The 21,926-nt window shown below is 54.4% G+C and overlaps 1 protein-coding gene across 7 annotated transcripts; it reads right to left on the reverse strand.

Moving 5' to 3' along the window:
* Nucleotides 1-1,651: 1,651 nt before the first annotated feature.
* Nucleotides 1,652-21,098, reverse strand: FGR (FGR proto-oncogene, Src family tyrosine kinase). Of its 7 annotated transcripts, none has more exons than XM_086716169.1 (13): nucleotides 21,077-21,098; nucleotides 12,622-12,684; nucleotides 11,404-11,636; nucleotides 10,809-10,911; nucleotides 9,893-9,991; nucleotides 6,275-6,378; nucleotides 5,879-6,028; nucleotides 5,020-5,175; nucleotides 4,755-4,934; nucleotides 4,084-4,160; nucleotides 3,684-3,837; nucleotides 2,534-2,665; nucleotides 1,652-2,423 (listed from the first exon to the last, which is right to left on the reverse strand). In XM_086716169.1, exons 3-13 carry the CDS (start codon nucleotides 11,621-11,623, stop codon nucleotides 2,215-2,217), a joined length of 1,584 nt encoding a protein of 527 aa, XP_086572295.1. In that variant the 5' UTR covers nucleotides 11,624-11,636; nucleotides 12,622-12,684; nucleotides 21,077-21,098; the 3' UTR covers nucleotides 1,652-2,214. The 7 variants fall into 7 exon arrangements, with proteins under 7 accessions (XP_086572295.1, XP_086572296.1, XP_086572293.1 ...); XM_086716170.1 differs by lacking the exon at nucleotides 21,077-21,098 and adding an exon at nucleotides 20,541-20,732 and having other exon boundaries at nucleotides 11,404-11,633; XM_086716167.1 differs by lacking the exon at nucleotides 21,077-21,098 and adding an exon at nucleotides 20,541-20,732.
* Between the last annotated feature and the right edge of the window lie 828 nt (nucleotides 21,099-21,926).

A 21,926-nucleotide genomic window follows, 5' to 3' on the forward strand; every position in this document is an offset into this window, starting at 1 on the left:
AGTTGGGCATTTTATTGCCATTTCACAGGTGAGGAGATTGAGGCTTGGAGAGATTAATAACTTGGCCCAAGTCACGAAGCTAGTGAGTGGTGGAGGCAAGATGCACACCAGGCACTGAAGTTCCAAAGCTGGGCTCTTATCTGCTTACTCCAGGACAGGCAGAATCACTGGGCCTCCAGCTTGTGTGTCAGGCCCTTGTGAGTTTAGTCAGCCAGAGACTGGCTCTCAGGAAGCCATGGCCCGAGTTTGAGTGTGCAGAGCTAAGTGTCCTGCCCCTGTGACCACCTCTCAGCAGCCACTTGGCCTCTCTCCATCTTACTGCTCCCATTCAGCAGTCCCTAGCACAGGGCTGAGCACGAGGAACTCTCAATCTGCATTGGCCACCTTGTCCCCTTTTCTTAGGACACTCAACCTGGGGGCATTTCCAGGGAATCTTTCTACCGATATCTAGAGGGAGGAGGATCCTCCAAATACCTACCCGGGGCAGATAAGATCACTTTCCAAAGCCCAGAGTCTAGAAAGATCATGGGCCTTGGTATGAGACCCGAGTTCAAGTCCCAGCCCTGTCACGTGCACCTGTGTGAACTTGGTACATCATGTAACCCCTGAGCCTCAGTTTCCTCATCTGTAAATGGGGGCTAATCATAGCATCAGACTCAGAACTGGATTAAATGAAAAGATGGATGTAAACACATCTGGCATGCAGCAGACACTTAATAAGTAAGTTATTATTATTACTATGATTTCTCCCAAGTCTGGCTGTGATCTCCACCGGAACAGAGACAGGTCTTGTTCATATTGGTTTTCCTGGGGTCGTGCCTAGCAAAGGGCCCTTCCCAGAGTTAATGCTTAGTAACTGTTTGCCAGATGCAGCCGCAGTTCCTAGCTCCCAGACTCTTTCCCCCATCCTTTCCCACGGTAAGTTAGGGGTCAACAATTTCCTGATGGGAGAGGTGGGAACCCTTATTCCCTGTTCCTTTTGTTTCCACTTGGAGGCACATCAGCTGCCAGAGTCTCTCAAAGCTGCGGCAAGGGCATGGGACAATTCTTCACTGCACAGGTGCATGGCGGGTTGTATAGTACCCCTAATCCCTGCCCACTACACGCCTGTAGGAGCCCCCCAGTCACTGTGACAAACAAAACTGCCTTCAAACCTCTCCAACATCCCCTAGCAGGCAGAGATGCCTGGAGTGAAATCCAAGGAGCTAGACTGGCTCTCAGACCTCTCCCTTCCCCTCCCTTCTGTGCCTTTTTGGGGAGCTGCAGAGAGTCCACTGTCTTCCCCATCGCCCCTGTCAGAGGAGGCCTAAGGTTCTGCTCTTGTGCCTGTGATGAATGGTGTATCTGCTGAAATCAAGTAAAGAATTAGCAAACCCACGGCACACAGATGGAAAGCCACTTCAGTAATGAAGGGGACATTTTGATCTCCAGTTGCCTATCTTCTGTTATCCATCTCTCAACGTGTCCTAAATTCACATGGGGACAAACATCAGGACTTTTGGGTGTCCTAAAACACACTTTGAGTTCCTTGTGTTTAGTAGGCGTTAGGGCACTCTCTCGCCTTCCCCTCCTCCCAGCAGCCAAAGCAGTCACACTCACCTTCCTCTGGCCACCATTTGCCCTAACAGAAGGGATTTTCATGGCTCAAGGATTCATATTATCACTTTTCTTATTTACAAAATCAATAAACACACATATGATTCAGAGAGGTGGTGAGCCCTCAGCAAGCCTCTCCCTCACCCTGGGCTTGGACCCCGGTCCCGGACTACAGTGTCCACCCAGCAGGAAAGACTTTCCCTGTCTTTGCAAAATACAGACACAAGAGAATTGAGTTGGAGGTGAATTCAGGGTGGGATGACAGGGTAAAAAAACAGGGATAGGAGGAAAATGAGGGAAAGGATATACAGTTTTATAAATAACTAGACTAAGTCTAAGCATTTCTGTTAGAGGAGAGGTGGGAAGAGAGTTGAGAGGTAGGGGTCTAAGTGGGAAGGGGAGAAATAGTGCTTGGGGCCAGAGTGAGGGATGATCTCCAAGCCTCGATTTACCCCACCTTTAAAATGAGTGGATTGGCCTCGATGGTGTCAGAGCAAGCAGGTTGCTCTGACCTGCTAGGACCCTGTAGGGCTCTAAGCCTGGGGCTTTGGGACCGGAGCCCTGGGGATTGGAAGGGATTGGTGGGTACCCTAGAAAGGTGACGGATGCTCAAACAGGTTATGTCTGATCCCCAGGCTGGTACTGGGGTTCTGTGGAGGTGAAGTAGTCCTCAAGGAAGGACTGCAGGTACTCGAAGGTAGGCCTCTCCTCTGGGTCCAGACGCCAGGTCTGCTCCATGGCCTCGTACAGGGATGCTGGGCAGCCCGGAGGGCATGGCATGTGGTACCCATGCTCCACCTGTTCCAACACTTCCCGGTTATTCATGCCTGCAGGGTGGGGCTCTGTCAGTCGGGGGATCTAGCCCCTCCGGAAGAGGCAACCGGGAGGAAGCCCTTCCCATGACCACCCACCCTTCCACCTCCCCACCCCAGCAAACCTGGGTAGGGAACTCGGCCCTTGCTGATGAGTTCAGTGAGCAGGATCCCAAAGGACCACACATCTGACTTGATGGTGAATCTGCCAAAGAGAGCAGCCTCTGGGGCTGTCCACTTGATAGGGAACTTGGCCCCTGGAGAGATTGGGAGAGAAGGGAAAGTTATTGAGGGGGTCCCTGGGAACAGCTGAATTAAGAGAATGGCGTGCAGGGGTGCCTGGCTGGCTCAGTTGGAAGAACAGGCGACTTTTGATCTCGGGGTCATGAGTTTGAGCCCCACGTTGGTTGAAGAGATTGTTTAAATAAACTTTAAAGAGAGAGAGAGAGAGAGAAAGAATGTTGTGTTTAGGATTGGGGGCCCTAGAAAGGTCTCTGAGCATTATAGAAAGGACCTGGTATGTAGCCAGCACTTACGATGTATCTAGTATAGTATTGGGTACTTCACAAACATTGTAATAATTCTCTTAATAGTAACAGCCAACACTTGTATGGCCTTTACTACATGCCCGCGCTGTTTGTTTTGTTTTGTTTTAAAGTTTTTATTTATTTAAGTAATCTCTACATCCAACATGGGGCTCAAACTCATGACCCCGAAATTAACAGTCACATGTTCTTCCATCTGAACCAGCCAGGCCCCCCTGCCAGGCACTGTTTTAAAGTGATTTACATGCATTAACTCGCTGAACCCTCACCAAAAACCTATGACGTAGATGCTATTATTATCCACATTGTACAGATTTGGAAAAGGAGGCACTGAGTAGTTAAGTAACTTGCCCAGATCACATAGCTTACAAGTGGCTAGGATTCGTTCCTGGGCATTCTAGTTACAGAGTTCCTATCGTTCCACTCTATTGCCTTTCACTTGAGAATTACGGCAGTGCCTGGTGTATATCTGCTGGCTTACTGTTGTCTGGATATTTTCATTTTATAGATGAGAAAAAACAGCTCACAGAGGTTAGGTGACTTGCCCAAGGCCACTCGTCTGGTAAGTAGAGGAGCTGGGATTTGAACTCAAGAGTTGCCTCTTATACTACATCAGGATGGGAGTACCCGGGATAGTCTGGGAGTGGGGGGAATCCCTGTGTATGTGGGGCCTTGCGGCAGCCCCTCGGTATAAAAGGGAGTTCTTGGAAGGTAAGGAGAGACAGGCCACCTTGCCGGGGGTTGTACTCATTATCCTCAATGAGACGGGCCAGCCCGAAGTCAGCGATCTTGCACACCAGCCGTTCCCCAACAAGGATGTTGGCTGCCCTCAGGTCGCGGTGGATATAGTTCATGCGCTCCATGTAGGCCATGCCCTCAGCTACCTAGGGGGGCCAAGGTATGGATAGAAGGGAACATTTGTGTGTGGCTTGTGTGAGAGATCATTTGAAAAACCCACTTTCCAGATGAGGACACTGAGGCTCAGAGATGGGCAGTGCTCTGCCTCAGGTCGCACAGATGATCCCGTGGATGGGGTTGTACTTCCAGGGATAGGGTAGGTGCTCGAGGGTACAAGGATTTGTGGAGAATTAATAGGGGTGGAGTCTGAGATAAGGGCTGCTGCCTTTTACCTGGGCTGCCATGTCCACCAACTGGGGCAGTGTCAAATCCTGGCCCTCCTGGTCCTTGAGGAACTCCAGCAAGCTACCTGAGGAAAGGAACTCAGAAAATCAGCTGCAAGACTACCGCGGGTTCCAGGCCAGCCTGCTCTCGCTTGGCCCCGCCCCTGTCCAGATCCCTTCTCACGGCGCTTGGCCCCGCCCCGTTCCCAGCCCTCTCTCTTAGATCGGTCCCCACCCAGGATCCTGCCAGGTGTCTCAATCCCTCATAGGTCTCACCCAGGCCCAGGTCCCACAGACACCCGGACTCTGCCTACAGCTCATTTCTCGTCCTCCTCCGAACCCCTAAACACTTCTCACTCAGACTCCGCCCCAGATCCCGCCTCTTCACAGATTCGGTCTTTACTCGCCCAAGCCCCACCCACCAGCTGACACTCCCCGCGGCCGAGGCTCCACCCCCCCAGACCTAGCCTCAGCCCCGGCCAGTCTACCTTGTCCCCGCCCCGCCCCACTACCAGCACTCACGGGGTTTCACCCATCCCGGCCTCGCTCTCTGACTCTACCGAGTCCCCTGTCCCGTCGCGTCACAGATCGCCACTCAGGACCCTCCCCTAGAGATCCCTATTTGAACTTCCTCCCAAATCCCGCCCTCCCAGACTCCGCCTCCTGACCCTGCCCCTCACCGTGGCACATGAACTCTGTCACTATGTAGATGGGCTCCTCCGACACCACGGCGTACAGCTGCACCAGCTTGTCGTGCCGCAGCAGCTTCATGATCTGCGCCTCCTCCAGGAAGGCCTTCGGGGACATGGTTCCCGGCTTCAGCGTCTTCACCGCCACCTTCGTGCTGCCATTCCACATGCCTGCCAGGTGGCCACGGTTCGTCAGCACCGGCTCGCCGACATCCCAAGTCCTCGCCCAGCCCCCGGGACCTCGGGACCTGCGTACCCAGCCACACGTCTCCGAAGCAGCCGGTGCCTAGCCGGCGCTGGAGCGTGATGGAGCTGCGGCTGATCTCCCAGGCGTCCTTGGCCAGGCCCATTGTCTGCGGCTTCATGGTGGTGCAGGCCGCTGTGAGCAGGTGGCATAGCCCATCGTTCACCTCTGAGGAGTGGGGTGGGGGCTGTTGAAGGTCACAGGCAGGCCAGGATGCCCCACACATTCCTCATCCCATCCCAGGCTCCCCCCAACCCCCTCTGAGATCAGTGGAAAGGAACTAGGCCACAGGTGAGGTCACAGGCTGGGGCAGAAGACAACCTGACCCACTGAGTAGGTGAACACGTTCCTGTCCAAGGAAGGAGGTGGCACCAAGAGGGAGAGATGATCCCTGCAGGGATGGGGTGGGGGTGGGGGTGTCCTTCCCATAGGAGGTGGCCTCCAGCTGGGCCTCCAAGGTTAAGGTGGGATTCTAACAGGTAGAAATGGAGTCAGGGATTCCAGACAAAGATGTGGACATGAGGCCTTCACCCTTCCATGGACCTCATCTTTGGCCTAATCAACCAAAGCAGAAACCTGAGCATTGATTCCCAGCTTCTTCTCAACCCATCAGCCCATCCTGCAAGTCAGGCCTGTTCAGCCTCCTACCCAGCTTGGACATTAGGGGGCACCCTTTGGATGTGGACAGCCTCACCCCTGTTTCCTCTGGAATCCTACAGAGCAGGATCCTGGGCTGGAAACCCAGAAACCGGGGTTCCAATTCTACCCCAGGCACTACTGCTTTGGGAGCCCCTTTCCTTCTCTGGGCCTAATTCTCAGCGGGTTGGTTCAGGGATCCGAAGCACACACCAGCCCTGAGGGCCAGCCTCACCAACGTAGTGCTGCACCAGCTCCTGCACTGAGTTGAACTGGGCCCGTGTGGTGATGTAATAGCCACCCGTGTCCAGCTTGCGGATTTTGTAATGCTTCACATGGTCGCCTCTGGCCTCGTCCCAATCTCGGATGGACAGGGAGTAGGCACCTGTGGGAAAGGGTCACCTTCAAGCCTGCTCTCCTCCCCACTCCTGATCCGGGAGCCTGAGAGGCTCAAATGCCTGAGGACTGGGAATGTGGATGGCCACATCCCTTGAACCCTGTCCCAGTCTTATCTCTGCCCCCCCATCCCTGTCCCAGTCTGGGCCCTGGGCCTTGACCCAAGCCTCTCGCCACTTCTCCTAGCCCCACCATAATAGCCCGGCTTCCCAGTTGCCCCTTCCCAGGACCCTACCTTTGGTAGTCTCACTCTCACGAACGAGGAAGGCCCCCCGGGCGTTCCCCGGGGAGAGCAGCTGCCTCTCCGCATCCTTCCTCCCGATCTTTCCAAAGTACCACCTGTTGGGAAGGGCCAGAAAGAGGCAGATCCCCCCAGTTCAACCCCCAACTCGGCCTCCTGTGGGGAAAAGCCACCTCAGGAGCCAAGATTCCAGCTCCTCACCCATGAAACGGGGCTCATACACCTGCTTTGCAGCCTGGTCATGAGGAGCATGGAGACAGGAATGTAGAATTCTTGGCTCACAGGAGTGCCCAATAAAGGTTAGGCTTCTCCTCATTCTCTGGGTTTCTCTTCAATTAAAATCGCGAGGACCCCAGTCGTCCATGACCTCATCAGGGTGCCACCAGTCCCTTAATGTATCTCACTACTGATCCTCTAGGGGCTCATTTTGCAGATGAGGAACTTGAGGCTCAGAGAGAGGAAGTGATCTGCCCATAGGACTGGCTGATAAGTCTACCTGCCCAGCCTAGTTCTTTTCTCACTACCCAGGCAATCTCTCAGATCCTTCTTCCCACACTCCTCCCTACCCCCAAACCCTTTCCTCCTGTGACTTCCACACGACAGCCACTCCTGCTTTTCTTCCCCTCTTTCTGACTGCTCCTGTCTGGCTCTGACCGCTGCTTTTCCTCCACATTCTTAAATTTGGATATTCTTGGGGCACCTGGGTGGCTCAGTCGGTTAAGCGTTGACTTCGGCTCAGGTCATGATCTCATGGTTTGTGAGTTCGAGCCCCGCATCGGGCTCTGTGCTGACAGCTCGGAGCCTGGAGCCTGCTTCCGATTCTGTGTCTCCCTCTCTCTCTCTGCCCCTCCCCCACTTGTGCTCTGTCTCTCTCTGCCTATCAAAAATAAATAAAAATGTAAAAAAAAATTAAAAATTTTAAATTTGGATGTTCTTCTAAGTCTCAACTTCAACCTCAGGCCCAAGCATTCCTGCTCTCTCTTGGATATTTTTCCTGGGACCAAATGATAGCTTAAAAAAAAAAAAATTGGCAGGGACACCTGGGTGGCTCAGTCAGTTGAGTGTCTGACTTCAGCTCAAGTCATGATCTCACAGTTCATGAGTTCAGGCCCTACATTGGGCTTGCTCCTGTCAGTTTAGAGCCTGCTTCGCATCCTCTGTCCGCGCCCCCCCTCCCCCTCCTCTCTCTCTCCCCGTCTCTCTGTGTCAAAAATAAACAATTTGAAAGAAAATTTTAAACTTTATTTATTTTGAGAGAGAAAAAAATAAACAGAGCACACAAGTGGGGGAGGGGCAGAGAGAGGAGACAGGATCCCAAGCAGGTTCTGCGCTGTCAGTGCAGAACCTGACATAGGACTTGAACCCATGAACCTTGAGATCATGAAGTCAAGAGCTGGAAGCTTAACTGACTGAGCCACCCGGACGCACCCCAAACTGCAGTTTTTAAAAAATGTTTATTTTATTTTTGAGAGAGAGTGAGAGAGACAGAGTGTGAGCAGGGGAGGGGCAGAGAGAGAGGGAGACACTGAATCTGAAGCAGGCTCCAGGCTCTCAGCTGTCAGCACAGGGCCTGACGTGGGACTTGAACCCACAAACTATGAGATCATGACCTGATCCGAAACCAAGAGCTGGACGCTTAACTGACTGAGCCACCCAGGCCCCCCCATTTAATTCTTATAACATTATGAGGTAGGTACTTTTGTTACACACACCCCCCCACCCCCATTAGACAGATGAGGAAATTGAGATACCTAGTGGTTAAGCAACTCACCCAAGGCCACACGCTCTTCAGCTGTGTTGCCAGAATAGGAACCCAAGCTGTCTGCTCAAGAGCCTGCACTCTTAACCACAGCACTGCTCTTAACCATGACACTGTAGTGAGTGAGCTCAGAGCTTCGTGACACTGCTTTGAGGGTGTGGACACAAGCATGAACCCCCCCAAACCTCCTACCTTCTGCATCATCACCCGTTCTGTCCTCCATGACTCCTACCACTTCGCCCAGATGAAGGCCTCACTCCTCCCCGAGCCCTGGGCCCCATCTACTCCCCTCTGCTCAGAGACATCTCTCCCCTACCAGCCAGCCCCCACATGAAGCCTCTCCATCCCACCAACCTCTACATATGCCCATGTTTCTTCCTTCCCCCCAAAACTGTTCTAAGCCCTAACTTGCCATCAACATTCTGTTATATCTCTCACCTCCCCTTCACTTGATAAAGCACTTCACACTTGGGTCTCTGCTTCCTCACCTCCTACTCCCTACCAGGCCCTGCTGTCTGGCCTTCGCCCCCCTCTTCACACAGAGAGATCCCTCCCCAAGGTCACCCCCATTGCCAAACCCAGTGGCAGCCTCTGACACTCCCTTTCTTGTTTCCTGCAATCTTTCCTCCACCCTCTTGGCTGTTCTGACTTGGCTTGGCCTGGTTTTCCAACAGCAACTTCTCCTTTAAGGCAGCTTTCTCCAAAGTTGGGTCCCAGGGCCAACCTCTTTCCCACTCTCCGTCTCTTCCTTCACCCTCCTATGCAGCTTTAATTGTCACCTCCATCCTGAAGAGCCCCAGATTTCCACCCCGGCCCAGCTGTGCCTCTGCAAGGGCCACAGCAAACGAAGAGCCTTAATGCCAACTAGGAAAAGATACCCCTTCCTCTGGCCTAATTCAGCAGCCTGGCTTGGCCTGGGCGGGGCCCCTCTCCTACAAAGCACAGCCTAATCCAATTCCTGGCAGGGTCCTCCACCTGGCTGTTCCTCTCTACGAATCTCACCCCAACGAGTCCCCCACCCCCAGAACCCAGGTACCTATACCCACTCCCATGTTCCCCACTTTAGCAAATGGCACCCTCACCCACTCGGTTCCTCAAGAAGACTTTGGGCCATCCTTGATTCTTCCCACTCCCCATCACCCAATGTCAAATTAGTCATCAAGTCCTGGTCTCTCCAATCTTTTCTTTTCCCATATATGTATATATAGGTGCACATAGATAAAAAGTTTTTACGAGCCTCAGTTTTCTCATCTGTAAAATGGGGACAATAATAATATCAAATGTGTACTTGTGAGAATTAAATGCCTCAAGGTCGGTAAAGCACCTGTCATCACATCTCGGGTTATAATGGTACACCATGAATGATACTCCCCTGCCTCCTTAACAGAATTAATTCTAAGTAGTGTCCCCTTGCAATTGTTCAGCGTTTTACAATTTTTTAAAGCGTGTGTCCTGTTGTTATCATGGAACGTCAATATGGAGAATGCTTAGCAAATGCAGTCAGACTATCTGGGTTCAAATACCAACTCCACCTACTTACTAGCCATGTAAACTTGGGCAGGATATTTGATTTCTCTGTGCCTCAGTTGCCTCATTCATAAAACAGGATAAGATTAGTTCCTAACTCTGTTAATAGACAGAAAGCACTTTGACGAGGGCCCAGAACATGGTACGTCCTACATAAATATTGTTTACTGTCATTATCATCACTGTTCTCTTATTCACAAAATGACCTCACAGAATTGTAAATAAGAAGATAGGCTCAGAGTGGGGCTGTGACTCAGAGGTGGCCTTGGACTCCAGGGTCCTGTCCTGTCCATAGGGATAGCCACCCCCCGACACACCCTACTCACTCTTCAGCCTGGATGGAGTCCACAGGGGCCACGTAGTTGCTGGGAATGTAGCCAGTTTGTCCAGAGCTGAGAGACCGAGCTTCCCACCAGTCACCCTCACTGCAGGCACAGGACACAGGCTGTCAGTGGCAACCCGGCCCCCTGGAGCACCCTGGGGCCAGGCAGGGCCGTGCAAAAGATCAGGTGGAGACTAGCCCTGCCAGCCCCTCACTGTGGACACACACACACCCCAGGGCTTTTGTCTGCTCTGCCCTCAGCCACTGCAGCTGCCCCAGAGACTTCTCCCTACAGAAGCAACATGTCTGGGGACACGTAGGACTCCTGGCATTCTCCTCTGGCTCCTCAGCTGGGCTGGGGTTTGGGTAGGCAGTGGACAGCTAATTCGGTCACTTACCCACTGAAAAATCCTCAACCACCCCCAATGACTGCATATTTCCTTCTGGATAAAATCCAGATTCTTCAACATGGCTTAAAAAGCACTGCAGAATCTGTTTCCACCCACTTCTCTAGCTTCTGCTCTCTCCATTCTACACCTCGTACTTTATAATCCACCTAGACTGAACCACCGGGTGGTTTCCAGAAGTCATCACGGATTCTCATTCTCTCTCACTCTCTCTTCCTCTTTTCTCACCTCTTCCCTCAACATCTATTCATTTTTTCTAGTCTCACCTTAGCAATCACCTCCTCCAGGAAGCCTGCCCTGATCACTACTATCCTGGAGACCGCATATAGTATTCTTTCTGTGCCCCTATGTTCCCATGCTCCCCCTACATAGCAGCAATTACTCAGAGTTGTTATTGTCATGTATCTGTGTCCCCAACTAGGCTGGAGCTTTCTGAGGGACCAGGTAGGATTCTTATCTGGGTCGTGTTCCCAGCCCAGGCCATGTCCTGAGCTGGGGGACCTGGTTACTTACGTGTTATTCAGGATGTGGAACTTCTCACCCTTGGTGAAGGTGAGGTCATCCTCTGTCCGGGCCTCATAGTCATACAGAGCGGTGAACAGGGTCACCCCAGCCCCTGCAGAGTCAGGGCTACTCAGCAGAGTAGGGCATGGGACAGGGGACTCCAAGGTGACTGCACCCCCAGAATCCTGTTCCTCACACAGGCTCTATGCCTCCCCACTGCTGCAGTGACTGGTTCCAAAGGCCTTTGGAGTCCAGTGGATTTCTGATTTGGGCCTCACAGCTTGGCTCCACGTGGATTCAGGACACATGCCCTCAAGCCCATCCCACCCGCCCTGGGGAGTTCCCAAGTCACCCACTCCTCTTCCCCGCCAAGACTTCCCACTTGGGTCCGTCATCAGGGTCCCTCTCTCAGATGGGAACAGAGCTATGTCTACCCTTGAAACTGGGTTTCTGAAGGTAGGCCTGTACACTCTCCCTCTCAGACTGTGCTCTGAAAGCCGGGCCGTGTTTCCCATGTCACACTGGAGGCTCCTAAAGACGTCTCCCTTTCCCCCAGGTTTTCCCAGGATCCAGGCAGTGCCTGCCTCCCACCCACTGGACTCACCTGAGATGCCCCTGATGACGCCCCCATCGAGGAAGGGGGTGCTGGTGGACTGAGTGGGGAAGTTGTTGTAGTTGGGGATATGGACAAAGGAGGACACAGGCCGGGCCTGAGTAGGGTCAGGGCCATAGTGGTCCACAGCCCCACTGCCCCTGAAGTCCCCTTGCAGGCCAACATCCTCCTTGGTCCCCGGCTCCAACTTCTTGCAGAACACACAGCCCATTCCAGGTGCCCTGCTACAGAATGGGGCATGCCTCACTCTGGGGCCCCTGCCGGACGTGCTGCCCTATGCACACACGCGTGCACCCGTGCACACGCACACTCACGCAGGCATGCAGTTTCCCCTCTCCGGGTTCCCCCCTAGTGAGGGGTGAAGGTGGGGCAGGGCTACCTTTGGGTCTATCTCCCCGCTGCTTTGTTCAGAGAGAGAATGTATACCCTCAATGTGCTGCTTTGGGACGCTGCTGGGTTGATTCATATATTTTTGCCTCCTGTTCCATCAACGTGTTGTGGTTTTGTGACACTCTTCAGAGTGCTGGTGCATGTGCGTCTTTTGTGCGTCTCTAAGTATTTGTGACTACACACATTTGTGGGTGTGTGTCTATATGTGTTTGTGCAGCCTCTTATGAGTGTTTGTGTGTCTGTGCGGGTATCAGTGTGGGCGCGTGTCTGTGCATGTGATGGCTCCGGGTGTGTTCATGTCTCATCAGTTGCACACGTATGTACGTGCTTCTGTGCAAGTGTGTGCGTGTGTGTGTGTGTGTATCTCTCCGTGCATGCAGGTGGTCTGTGTGAGTAGGTGCCTCCGTGTCTGTGTGTCATGACCAGGTGTAGAGCCCTGTGCGGGAGCATATATGCCTGTCTGTGTGTGTGTGTGTCCGTGTGTGTGTGTAAGTACGTCTGGATGTCTCTGGGTGTATATGTGTGTCTCCCTCTGCGTATGTGCATGTCTACGTATCGAGGCGTATTTGCGTGTGAGCGTGTGTGAGGGCTCTGTGTGTCTGCACCTGGAGATTCCCTGCGGAGGGGGATCAAGGCCATTTCCTGTTGTGGGTCCAGCCTCTGGCCTCTCAGGCTGCCTCTTTATGGTTCCCCCATCTGTTACCTAGCAACAGGGCCCACGTAGGAGGAGGGGGCTGTGATGGGTTGTGGGGCTCGGGAAGGCCACCCCACCCCTTTTCCTGACCCTGAAAGCCCTCAGTCCCCGCTCTCCCCACTCACCCCTCAGGCCCCCACTCCTGGGTCAGTGGGGCTGCGGCATGGTCCTCGGGAGGGGCCAGAGACCTGAGGGCGAGAGAGAAGGACGTGGAAGACGGAGGCTCGGCCAAGGTTCTTGGAAGCCAGCTGCCCGATTTGCCCTCTTCGGGAAGCCAGGCCTGGGCTCTGTCCCGGCATGACTTCTGCCTTCATTTTCCCTCCTGCCGCCCCTGGCAAGCTGACACATCCACCCTCACGCAGGACACATCACCCACACCAACTCTCTCACACTCACATCCACCTGACACACCGGCTCACCAACACGGACAGTAACACGCCCCGGCACAGAGTCACACACCAACACCCACCGCACACACTTGCATGGGCGTGCCCGCCAACACCAACACACTCACACGAACCAGCTCTCACACGAGCCCAAGCTCTCGCGCGTGGACACACACACGCGCGCGCACACGCACAAAGGCGCACAGGCTGCCTCTCGGGTTGACAGACTCGGAGTCAGATGCTCATATTTTTGCGCTAGACTGGTCCCTCTCATTGGATTTCTACCGAGCGGTGCTCTCTCACTCATAGGCCCCCGGTCCCTGGCCCTTCCTCTGCACGATGCCCCCGTGCCCACCCCGGGCTCCGTAAACCCCCAGCAGCCCCAGGGTTACGTCTGGTGGCAGACTGAAGGGGGACACCTACCTCCAGAGCTGGTTCCTACCCCCACGTCAAAAAAGGCCCAGGTCAGAAGCCAGGGCCACCAGGATCCCTTGGGGAGCCCCTAAACAAGCCAAGGCTTTCCCGGTAGCTATGTCCTCTGAGCAACAGGGCAGGCAGATCATTGAGCAAGGGCTCCCCACGCCCCGCCAGAAACTCTGCCATTGCAACACTTAGAGAGGAACTGCTGGGGAGAGGGCTCGGTTTCCTAAGATGTGAGAGGAATGGACAGTTGTAGGGTGGGGCCAACCCAGTGAACCCTGATTTCTCCCAGAGGGGCTGAGGACCTTCGTGACGGGTGCCCTCGTCTTGCCTTTCTTGACCCCTAAGTCCAGTTCCCTTATGGATAGCCTCCTCCTCTTCTCTCTGGATCCTGCCCCTCCTACTGAGCACACTCACCTCTTCCAGGAAGGCTTCCTGGCTCCACCAGATCCAGCTGCCTAGCCGATGGCTCTGTCACATCAGTGCCCCGACCCCCACTCTAGACCTACCAGCACCTCTCACTCTTCACCGTAACTGTTCTCCTGTGTGTGTAGGGGAGGGACACCCATCTGGTGAACTGCGAAGGCGGGCTGTGGTAAGAGCCCTAAAATAGCCCGTGCTCACTAAGCCATTGCTGCGGATCTTCACCTCGGGACCCCTCCCCTGGGGCGCAACCACTGTGTCTGAACGGCTCCAGGACACTGAAGGCTGCTCAGGGCCGGGGAGAGAATATAGGTAGAGGGTGAGGCCACCCAGGGCCCAGGGAGGGAAAGGATTTCAGGCACTGAGGGGACAGATGGGGACAAGATGAAGACAAAGGTTGCAGGGTGAGAATGGAAGTCTTCTCACAGGAAGACACACACACGTCTCAAATGGCACACGGGGCCTACGCCCAGATTCACACAGCCCTCATGACACATTCTTGGACGCGCACATTACCTCGCCTACACACAGCACCTCACAGAGACTCTGAGCTCTTCTCCACACATACCTCTTCAAGGATACCCACCTCCCCACGTACACACACCTCCGGCCCTCACCCATCTACGCACGCGCACACAGCCATACACACAGCCTCTCCACAAGAACGGCGTACCCAGAGTTTACAGCCCTCACTATGCGCCAGCCACCGCGTTAAACACTTTACATATATCCCCACGTTTTATTCTCATAACACCACCACGAGGCACTGCTAATATCGATAAGGCAACTGACGCACAGAGAGTTTGGGCCCAAGGTCACACAACAGGATGAATCCTGACATTGGGCTCCAGCATCTGAACCACCTCTCTCCGTTGCCTGGTCACAGACACGGATAATTACAGCCAATCGTGCAAGCACGCACAGATGCACGGAGCCCCCAGAGGGACACAGATCTGCAGACCCCTCTCCCCAGTCACAGACCCACACAGAGCGCCTCTCTGTAAGAGACACAAATTCGCACAACCTCTTGGGTCCCCGCATAGATACAAGGTTGCCACTTCCGACAATGCCCAGATAAATATTACCACAACATTTTTATTTTTATTTTGTTTAATTCTTTTTTTTTTTTTAAGGAGGCTCTACACCCAATGGGGGCCTCAAACTTACAGCCCCGGAATCAAGAGTCACATGCTCCACTGACTGAGGCAGCCAGGCGCCCTACCACAACATTTTTATTTTATTTTATTTTATTTTTGAAAACTTAAAAAGATTTTTAATGTTTATTTTTGAGACAGAGAGAGAGAGAGAGAGAGAGAGAGAGAGAGACAGAGCGTGAGCAGGGTAGGGGCAGAGAGAGAGGGAGACACAGAATCTGAAGCAGGCTCCAGGCTCGGAGCTATCAGCACAGAGCCCGATGTGGGGCTCGAACTCGCGAACATTGAGATCATGACCTGAGCCGAAGTTGGATGCTTCACCGACTGAGCCACCCAGGTACCCCCTACCACAACATTTTTAAATCAGCCTAATGGGAGCCCCAAATTCTGCATGACTGGAATGGGGTGGGAGGGGTGGTTTAGGAACCGTCAGCCTCTAGAAAGAGGCAGAGGGCTGTGTGGGCTGAGGAAGACGTGACAGTGAAGGGTGCAGGCAATGGGGAACAGCTCTCAGGACTTGGAACTCCCCGATGGGGACTGAAGCCCAGGGCCAGGCATGGCTCTCTGGGCACCAGTTTGCCAAGGGGTTTGGGGGAAGTGAGGTGAGGGGGCGGGGCAAGGGTTTGGCATCTTCATGGCCCAAGGCATTGAGGGGGCCACACTGGATGTGCCCTCACTCAGGAAGCTTTGTCAGAGGAAAGAAAGAAATGGGGGAAACCAAGAAAGAGAAGGCAGAGACAGAGACTGAGAGATACAGAGAGACAAAGAGAAAGAGAGGCACAGAGAGAAACAGTGCAGTGTGCTGGTACACTGACTCTCAAAAGAAAAAAGAAAAAGGTCCTGATTTGTAGCATTTTCTGATTCCCATGGTATAAATATTCCCACCATGGCTGATTTCGAGTAGCCGAGGTGACTTCCTGAACACTGGGCTGGGATGAGACTCACACAGTCAGCTCCCCAGAGCCAATCCTAGCTGGCTCCAGCAGCCGGCTGACAGCAAGAAAGAAAAAGAAAGAGACAAAGAGAGATAGAAATGAGAAATAGAAAGATAACAGAGAGCCAGAGACAGAAAAAGCGAAAGGTAGGAATGAAGAGAAAGACCGAGAACGAAAGATTCCAAGGCAGAGGGAAAGAGGCAGAGGAAGCAGGTTGGGTCCTCCGTGCTTGGGTATCTGCATACGGACAGCCCCTAGGACTCTCCCGCAGATCCTAACTGGTGCAAAGCCAAGGGTATTTGACTTCCTCGAAGTCTGGCTAATAATGATTATGCTTTAAAATGTCCAATTGATTAAACACTTACTCAGCGCCTGGCATTGTGCCAAGCAATTCCCATGCATGATCTCATTTGGTTACCTGAGGAAGTAGGTTTTATTACTACCCCCATTTTACAGATAAGCAAACTGAGTCACAGAGATGTTTAGTAACTTCCTCAAGATTACACAGTAAGTAAAGGGAGACTAAAATGCAACCCCAATCAATTTGGCTCTAATTCCACTGTAGGCACCGTTCTATTTTGTAGCCCTGGTAGAAGCAATAATGTGTGTCCCTTAATGAGCACCTACAATGTGCTGGGCCCTGTGCTACACGTTCTAAGTCCTCACTACAGCCCTGAGAGGCGAAGCCCAGGTTCTCTCGGACAGTCGTGATTTTCACAGCCGTAGAATCTGAACCCAGGCTTTTCTCTTCTCAGAGCTGAACTGGCTGCCTGCTAACACCAGAAAGGGAGCCAGCAGCTGAGAGAGGGGCCACAAGCATTCTGGCCACCACAGGAACTCGGGTCGGTTTATGAGTATGCCCCTTAAACAGCTGGTCGACAGGAGTCAGTACCAGAGCTGAGGTCTATTCCTAGACCAAGGTGTTCCTGCCTTCAACACCTCCCTCTGTGTGGCCTTACCCGACTCTGTTCTTTTGTTTGTTTTTTTTTCAATGTAAGCTCTATGCCCAACATGGTGCTTGAACCCACAACCCCCAGATCAAGAGTCACATGCTGTATCGACTGAGCAAGCCAGGCGTCCCTGTTCTTTATGTTATTAGCTCTGGGACCTTGGATGAATGATATAAGCCCCTCTGAGCCTCAGTTTTTGCATCCGTGCAGTTATTCGGAAGGCTTGAAGAGATGTGGCTCTTGACCAATGTGCAGTGGTCAAGTGAGGCTGAAAACCACAAGCAGCAAAGCTAGAAGGCCCCCCAGAGACCATTTATCAGTTCATCCCCCTCTAGTGTGTAGGGGGGGGAAGTGACTTGCTCAAGGTCAAACAGCCACACAGGGGATTCAAAGCCAGGACCATTAATTCAGGTCCAGAGTTGAGTTCACACCGTGGCTGCATTCTTCAGAGCCTGTGCAGGAGGTCATGCTGTCCCTGACTCGTATACGTCATATTTCTAGCCCCTGGCCAACTGAACATACCACCCCTGCCATATGGCAGCTGGCCACGCAGCAGGGAGCCTGCCTCCAGCCTAGCCCTACTCCTGGACACAGGAGCCCCGGGCCCACCCACCCTCTCTTGAGGTCCACACTTCTCCAAGCCATGTCAGGGCTTTGATGTAGACACAGGATGTCCTGTTCCCCCCACCCCTCCCACCCCCCCCCAACCCCTGCCAAGTATCCAAGTGGGACCTGGAAACAGATTTAAGCTGAATTCTACACAGCCTGACAACTAGCTCGAGACATTGGGGAAGTTGGTTCACCTCTCTGAGCTGTAGTTTCTTTGCCTAGAAAATAGGGATATAAATCTCTACCTCGTGGGGTTGCTTCTGAGGATCAACTGTGAAAGCACCAGGCGCACAGCTGGTGCTCAGTGAACTTTCACTTCCGCTCCTTTCCCTTGAGGAAGCCCCTCCAGGGCCCAGGGAGGTGCAGCAGGCAAGGGTGGAGAAGAAAGAGAAGTTCCCAGGGTGAGGTGGGAGGGCTGGGCTGGTTCAGTCAAATGGGGGGCGGGGGGATTTCAGAAAGAGGGAACTGGGACTTTGGGCAGCAGCCGGAAACCACCATCCTGCAAGAGTTCCGGCTACTCTTCAGGGCTCTGGGCCAGCCAGGGGCAGGACACAAGTCTTGGCCCCACTGAACCCCATCCCCTCACCAAGACCTGACCCTCCTGAAGGCTTCCGTCGCTCACCTGCCAAGGCCCTGCCCCCCCTCACTGAACTCCAGGGTCCTTACTAACCCCCATCTTTTTCACTGAGGCCTTGGCTCTCATTGAACCTCTAACCATCCCACACCATCCTTTCTTGAGGCCTTAACAACCCCCTACCTCTGAACACCCAGGGCCTAAGGAGACATACCTCAGTCAGACTCTATCACCTGGTAGAGCCAGGTGGAGGGGGCAGCGGGGGGTGGATGTGGAGGAGGGGGCCTATCTTTGTCATACTGCTCTTACTCCACATGATCCTAAATGTGTCAGCTGAATTTTCTCCATGTGTGTGGGTAATGGTAGTTTCTCATCTATTGCTGAAAAGTCACCCACCAGCTTCTAAAATAAGGGTCTTTAGGGATTCAAGGTTTTGGGGAGATGGGAGCCATGGGTGGTTCAGGGGTTGCTGAGGGAATAGGAGTCTTCCAGACAGGAAACCTCCTTCCTGGTTCCACCTTAAACCAGCCCACACCCTTAAACTAGGGGGTCTGCTGGCCTGCTGGTCTGCTTGGTGCACAAGGGGTCCTGGCTTCTCTTTCCCCAGCTCTGAGGTCCCCCCTACCCAGCCTCCCAAGGTCTGGCCACTTCCTTTGCCACATTAGCCCCAGGTGGCTGTAGAGAACACCCTAACACCCACACATATGCTCACAGGCTCATGCTCATTCAAAGTCCAAACCATACTCACAAACATCCTGACACCTCGCTCACAGCTTCGGGCCCACTGGGGAGCAGGAACCAGCCATGCAGCCCAGGAACACCACACCATCTTCCACCATTCCCCAGTCACCCACTCCCCTCTCCACAGGGCTGCAGGGCATTTAGTAGGAGTGAGGGGGGGAACCGAGGCCTCAGCTCTGGCTACTTCCTTCACCACGTCAGGGACAAGAGGCCCTGGATTCAAATCCCTACTGCTGGCTCTGTCAGTCCTTCACTGCTGAAGCTCCATCTTCCTGTCTGTAAAGTGAGAACGGAGCCCTGCTTTTCCACGGTCCCACAGATGGAAGGATGCCTAAAGGCTCAGGGGTCACTGGGCGTGGCATCATAGGGGTTGGGGGACCAAACCTCAAACCTGCTCACTTTTCCAGTATGGGGCTTCAACAGATCCATAAACATTTATTTACTAGATGTCACTTGTGTGCTGCTCCCGGAGACCCTGTCAGGCTTTCTGTACCCCCTCCATGCTTTTGAGAAGGTGAAGGAAAGCATCCCCCTAGGTCAGTAATAACTCATAACCCCTCTAAGGACACTGTGCAAAAACTGCTTTCTGCACCTGATTCTGGGGATTTGGGATGGATGGGGGGATGGGGGCTGAGTGGGGGCAGAGGTCATTCCCCGCCCCGCATAATTCAAATGAGGAAAAGGAGGCCCAGTGAAGCCCTGTAACTGGCCCAAAGTCAGACAGCAATCAAGAGCCCAGTCTGGCTCAGTTCCCCCCGACTGCAGATCCTCACCCCAGAATGTCTGAACACTTAGCATCATTGCCTTACTCCTCTGTCCAGAAGCCTGCCCCTGACTGAGGACCCAAAATGGGGGCGGAGGGGGTACCAAAGGGGACTGCGTGGGCAACGCGCCCAACAGCAGCCAAGCGCTGGTCTCTCCCTCTCCACCCTCTGGTTGCTACGGAGACAGCCCCTCCGGGCAATCGCGGTCAAAAGCAGGATTTCCGTCGGGGCTGCCAGCAATTCCCGGATCCCGAGGGGAACGCGGACCGAGACCGCCACTGGGCGGGGGGCGGGGGGGTGAGCAGGGGGCACCCAGAGGGGCCCATCCCTGCTGAGGGCGGGGACTTCCCCAGGAAGCCGGGACCCACGCCTCTAGCGCCTCGGAGGAGTCCCCTAGTGGTCCGGGACCCTCCCACCAGTGCCGGGGGCGGGAAAGTTTAGGGGGCTGCGATTTCGGCTGCCTCCCCGCCCTCTGGGCTGCAGGCCTCACCCTCGACTTCTGATTTGGGATAGAGGGACTTCCTGGACCCCCAGAATTGTGCCCCACGTTGTGCATTCTCCAGAAACGGTTCTCCTTGACCTCCTCCAGCAAACTCTCACCTGGTCCTCCCAGCACCCTCCCCCACCCCCAGTTCCCCGCTTCCAGACCCTCCAGCTTCTTCCCAGTTCCTCACTTTCAAGGTCCCCTCAGTTTATCCCCCAGCCCCTGTTGGGAGAGTCCCCTTAGTCCCTCTGCCCTGACTCAGCCCCCTTTCCAAATTCTATTACTTTCACTCTACAGGTTCCCTCCGTTTTCCCTACCATTTTGGGGGGGGGGGCGGGGAGAGGGTCCCTTCGGTCTGCTTTCCCCAATATTCCTTCAGCCCCCCCCCCTCCAGATTTTATCAGTCTCTTTCTCCAGGTCTCCTCAGTTTTCCTCCTCAAGTCCTTCTCCGGGGGGCTGGGAGGGGGGTGAGGTCCCTTTGGCCCTCGGCTCGCTCAGCTCTGCTCAAGTTCAGCCTGCCTCCCGCAGCCCTCCGTCCAGGGCGCGGGCGGGTCGGAGGCGGGGCGCCGCGCTGCCCGTCCGGTCCCACCTGACGGCCGCCTACCTGGTCCCAAGGGAGGCCGCCTCGGACAGACCCCGGGAGAGCCTGCCGGGCTCCCAGCAGCCGCGAGTGCCGACGCCGTGGGGGGGGGCGGGGGCGGGGAGCTGGGGAGCTGCCGGCCTCAGACCGCCGCCCGCTCTGGGCCCGGAGGAGGAAGCCGCCTCGGACTTCTCTTATTGCAGCCCTGCGGCGGCGGCGGCGGCGGGGAGAACTCACAGGCCCGCCCCAGCCCCGAGCCGGCTGCCCGGGGGGGAGGGGCCCTCAAATCCCGGGCCCGCCTGCTCCCGCTTCCCGCCTCCCCCGGGTTACCGGGGTTCGGCTCTCCCAGCCCTCGCCCTGCTCCCCAGCTCCTCCCCCAGACTCGGACCCCCTAGCACTGGCCCCTCCAAAGGAGCAAGTTCCTCACCCCCTAGAAGCACCTGCTCTTTTAGACTGATTGGAGTCCAGGTGAAGAAGCAGCTGTTCTCTATCACTGAAGCCCACCCCCCACCCCCTTTTGCAGCTGGGAAAACTGAGGACCAAATGCAGGCAGGCTTTACCCAAGTTCTCCACAGCCCGCTGACTTCAGATTGCTGTCACCGGAGCCACTGCGAATCCAATCGCCTTGACTTGCCTATCTCAGGAGCCGGAGACTTGGGGGCACAGGGATGTAGGGCGGTGGGGAGGGCGGGGACCCTTCTGGGAAACTGCTTGTCAGAGGAATCAGCCCTCAGGCCACACCGAGGGAGGGAAGACTGTCAGCTTCCCCCAAACACCCAAGATTTAGAGAAACTTGAGTGTCACCCTCAGTTCCAGCCTTTCTGACTAGGAGGGATCCCTGACCCCTACACACACACACACACACACACACACACACACACACACGGGGGTGGGGGTGGGGAGAGGTTCAATCCTCCCTCCCTCCACTGTTAACTTCTTCAGCCTTAAACCAAGGACCAGGAAAACCCCTCCTCCTCTGGGGAGGAGATGTGTGTGGGAGGGCCATTTGGTGAAGTAGGTGTGTTCAGGATATGTGGGAAGGCAGGGAGGGTGTGTGAGCCCAGGTGTGTGTGTGTGTGCGCGCGCGCGTGTGCGTGTGTGTGCTTGGGTGAGTGATTATAGGCAATGAAATCGATGACTGCAATGTTGGAATCAACAACTGGGACACGTTTTGCAGGCACATGTGTTTCTATGTACGAGCAGGGATGTGTGTGAATGATGTGGGTGTATGTGTGTGAGAGTGTGCTTGTGCACACACGCTCAGGTACGTCCCAGTGTGATTGTGGGATGTAGGTAAGAATGCTTTTCTCTTAGCAAAGGGAAAGCAGCGATGGGAAGGAAGAAATGGAGGAGGCAGAGACACAGGGACTTGGGAACGGTGGTCTCACGTTGGCTGGGCAGCTTCACAGC

The sequence above is a fragment of the Puma concolor genome, chromosome C1, assembly GCF_028749965.1.
Source record: "Puma concolor isolate L17-30 chromosome C1, mPumCon1.1.hap2, whole genome shotgun sequence".
In the NCBI taxonomy this organism is placed as follows: domain Eukaryota; kingdom Metazoa; phylum Chordata; class Mammalia; order Carnivora; family Felidae; genus Puma; species Puma concolor.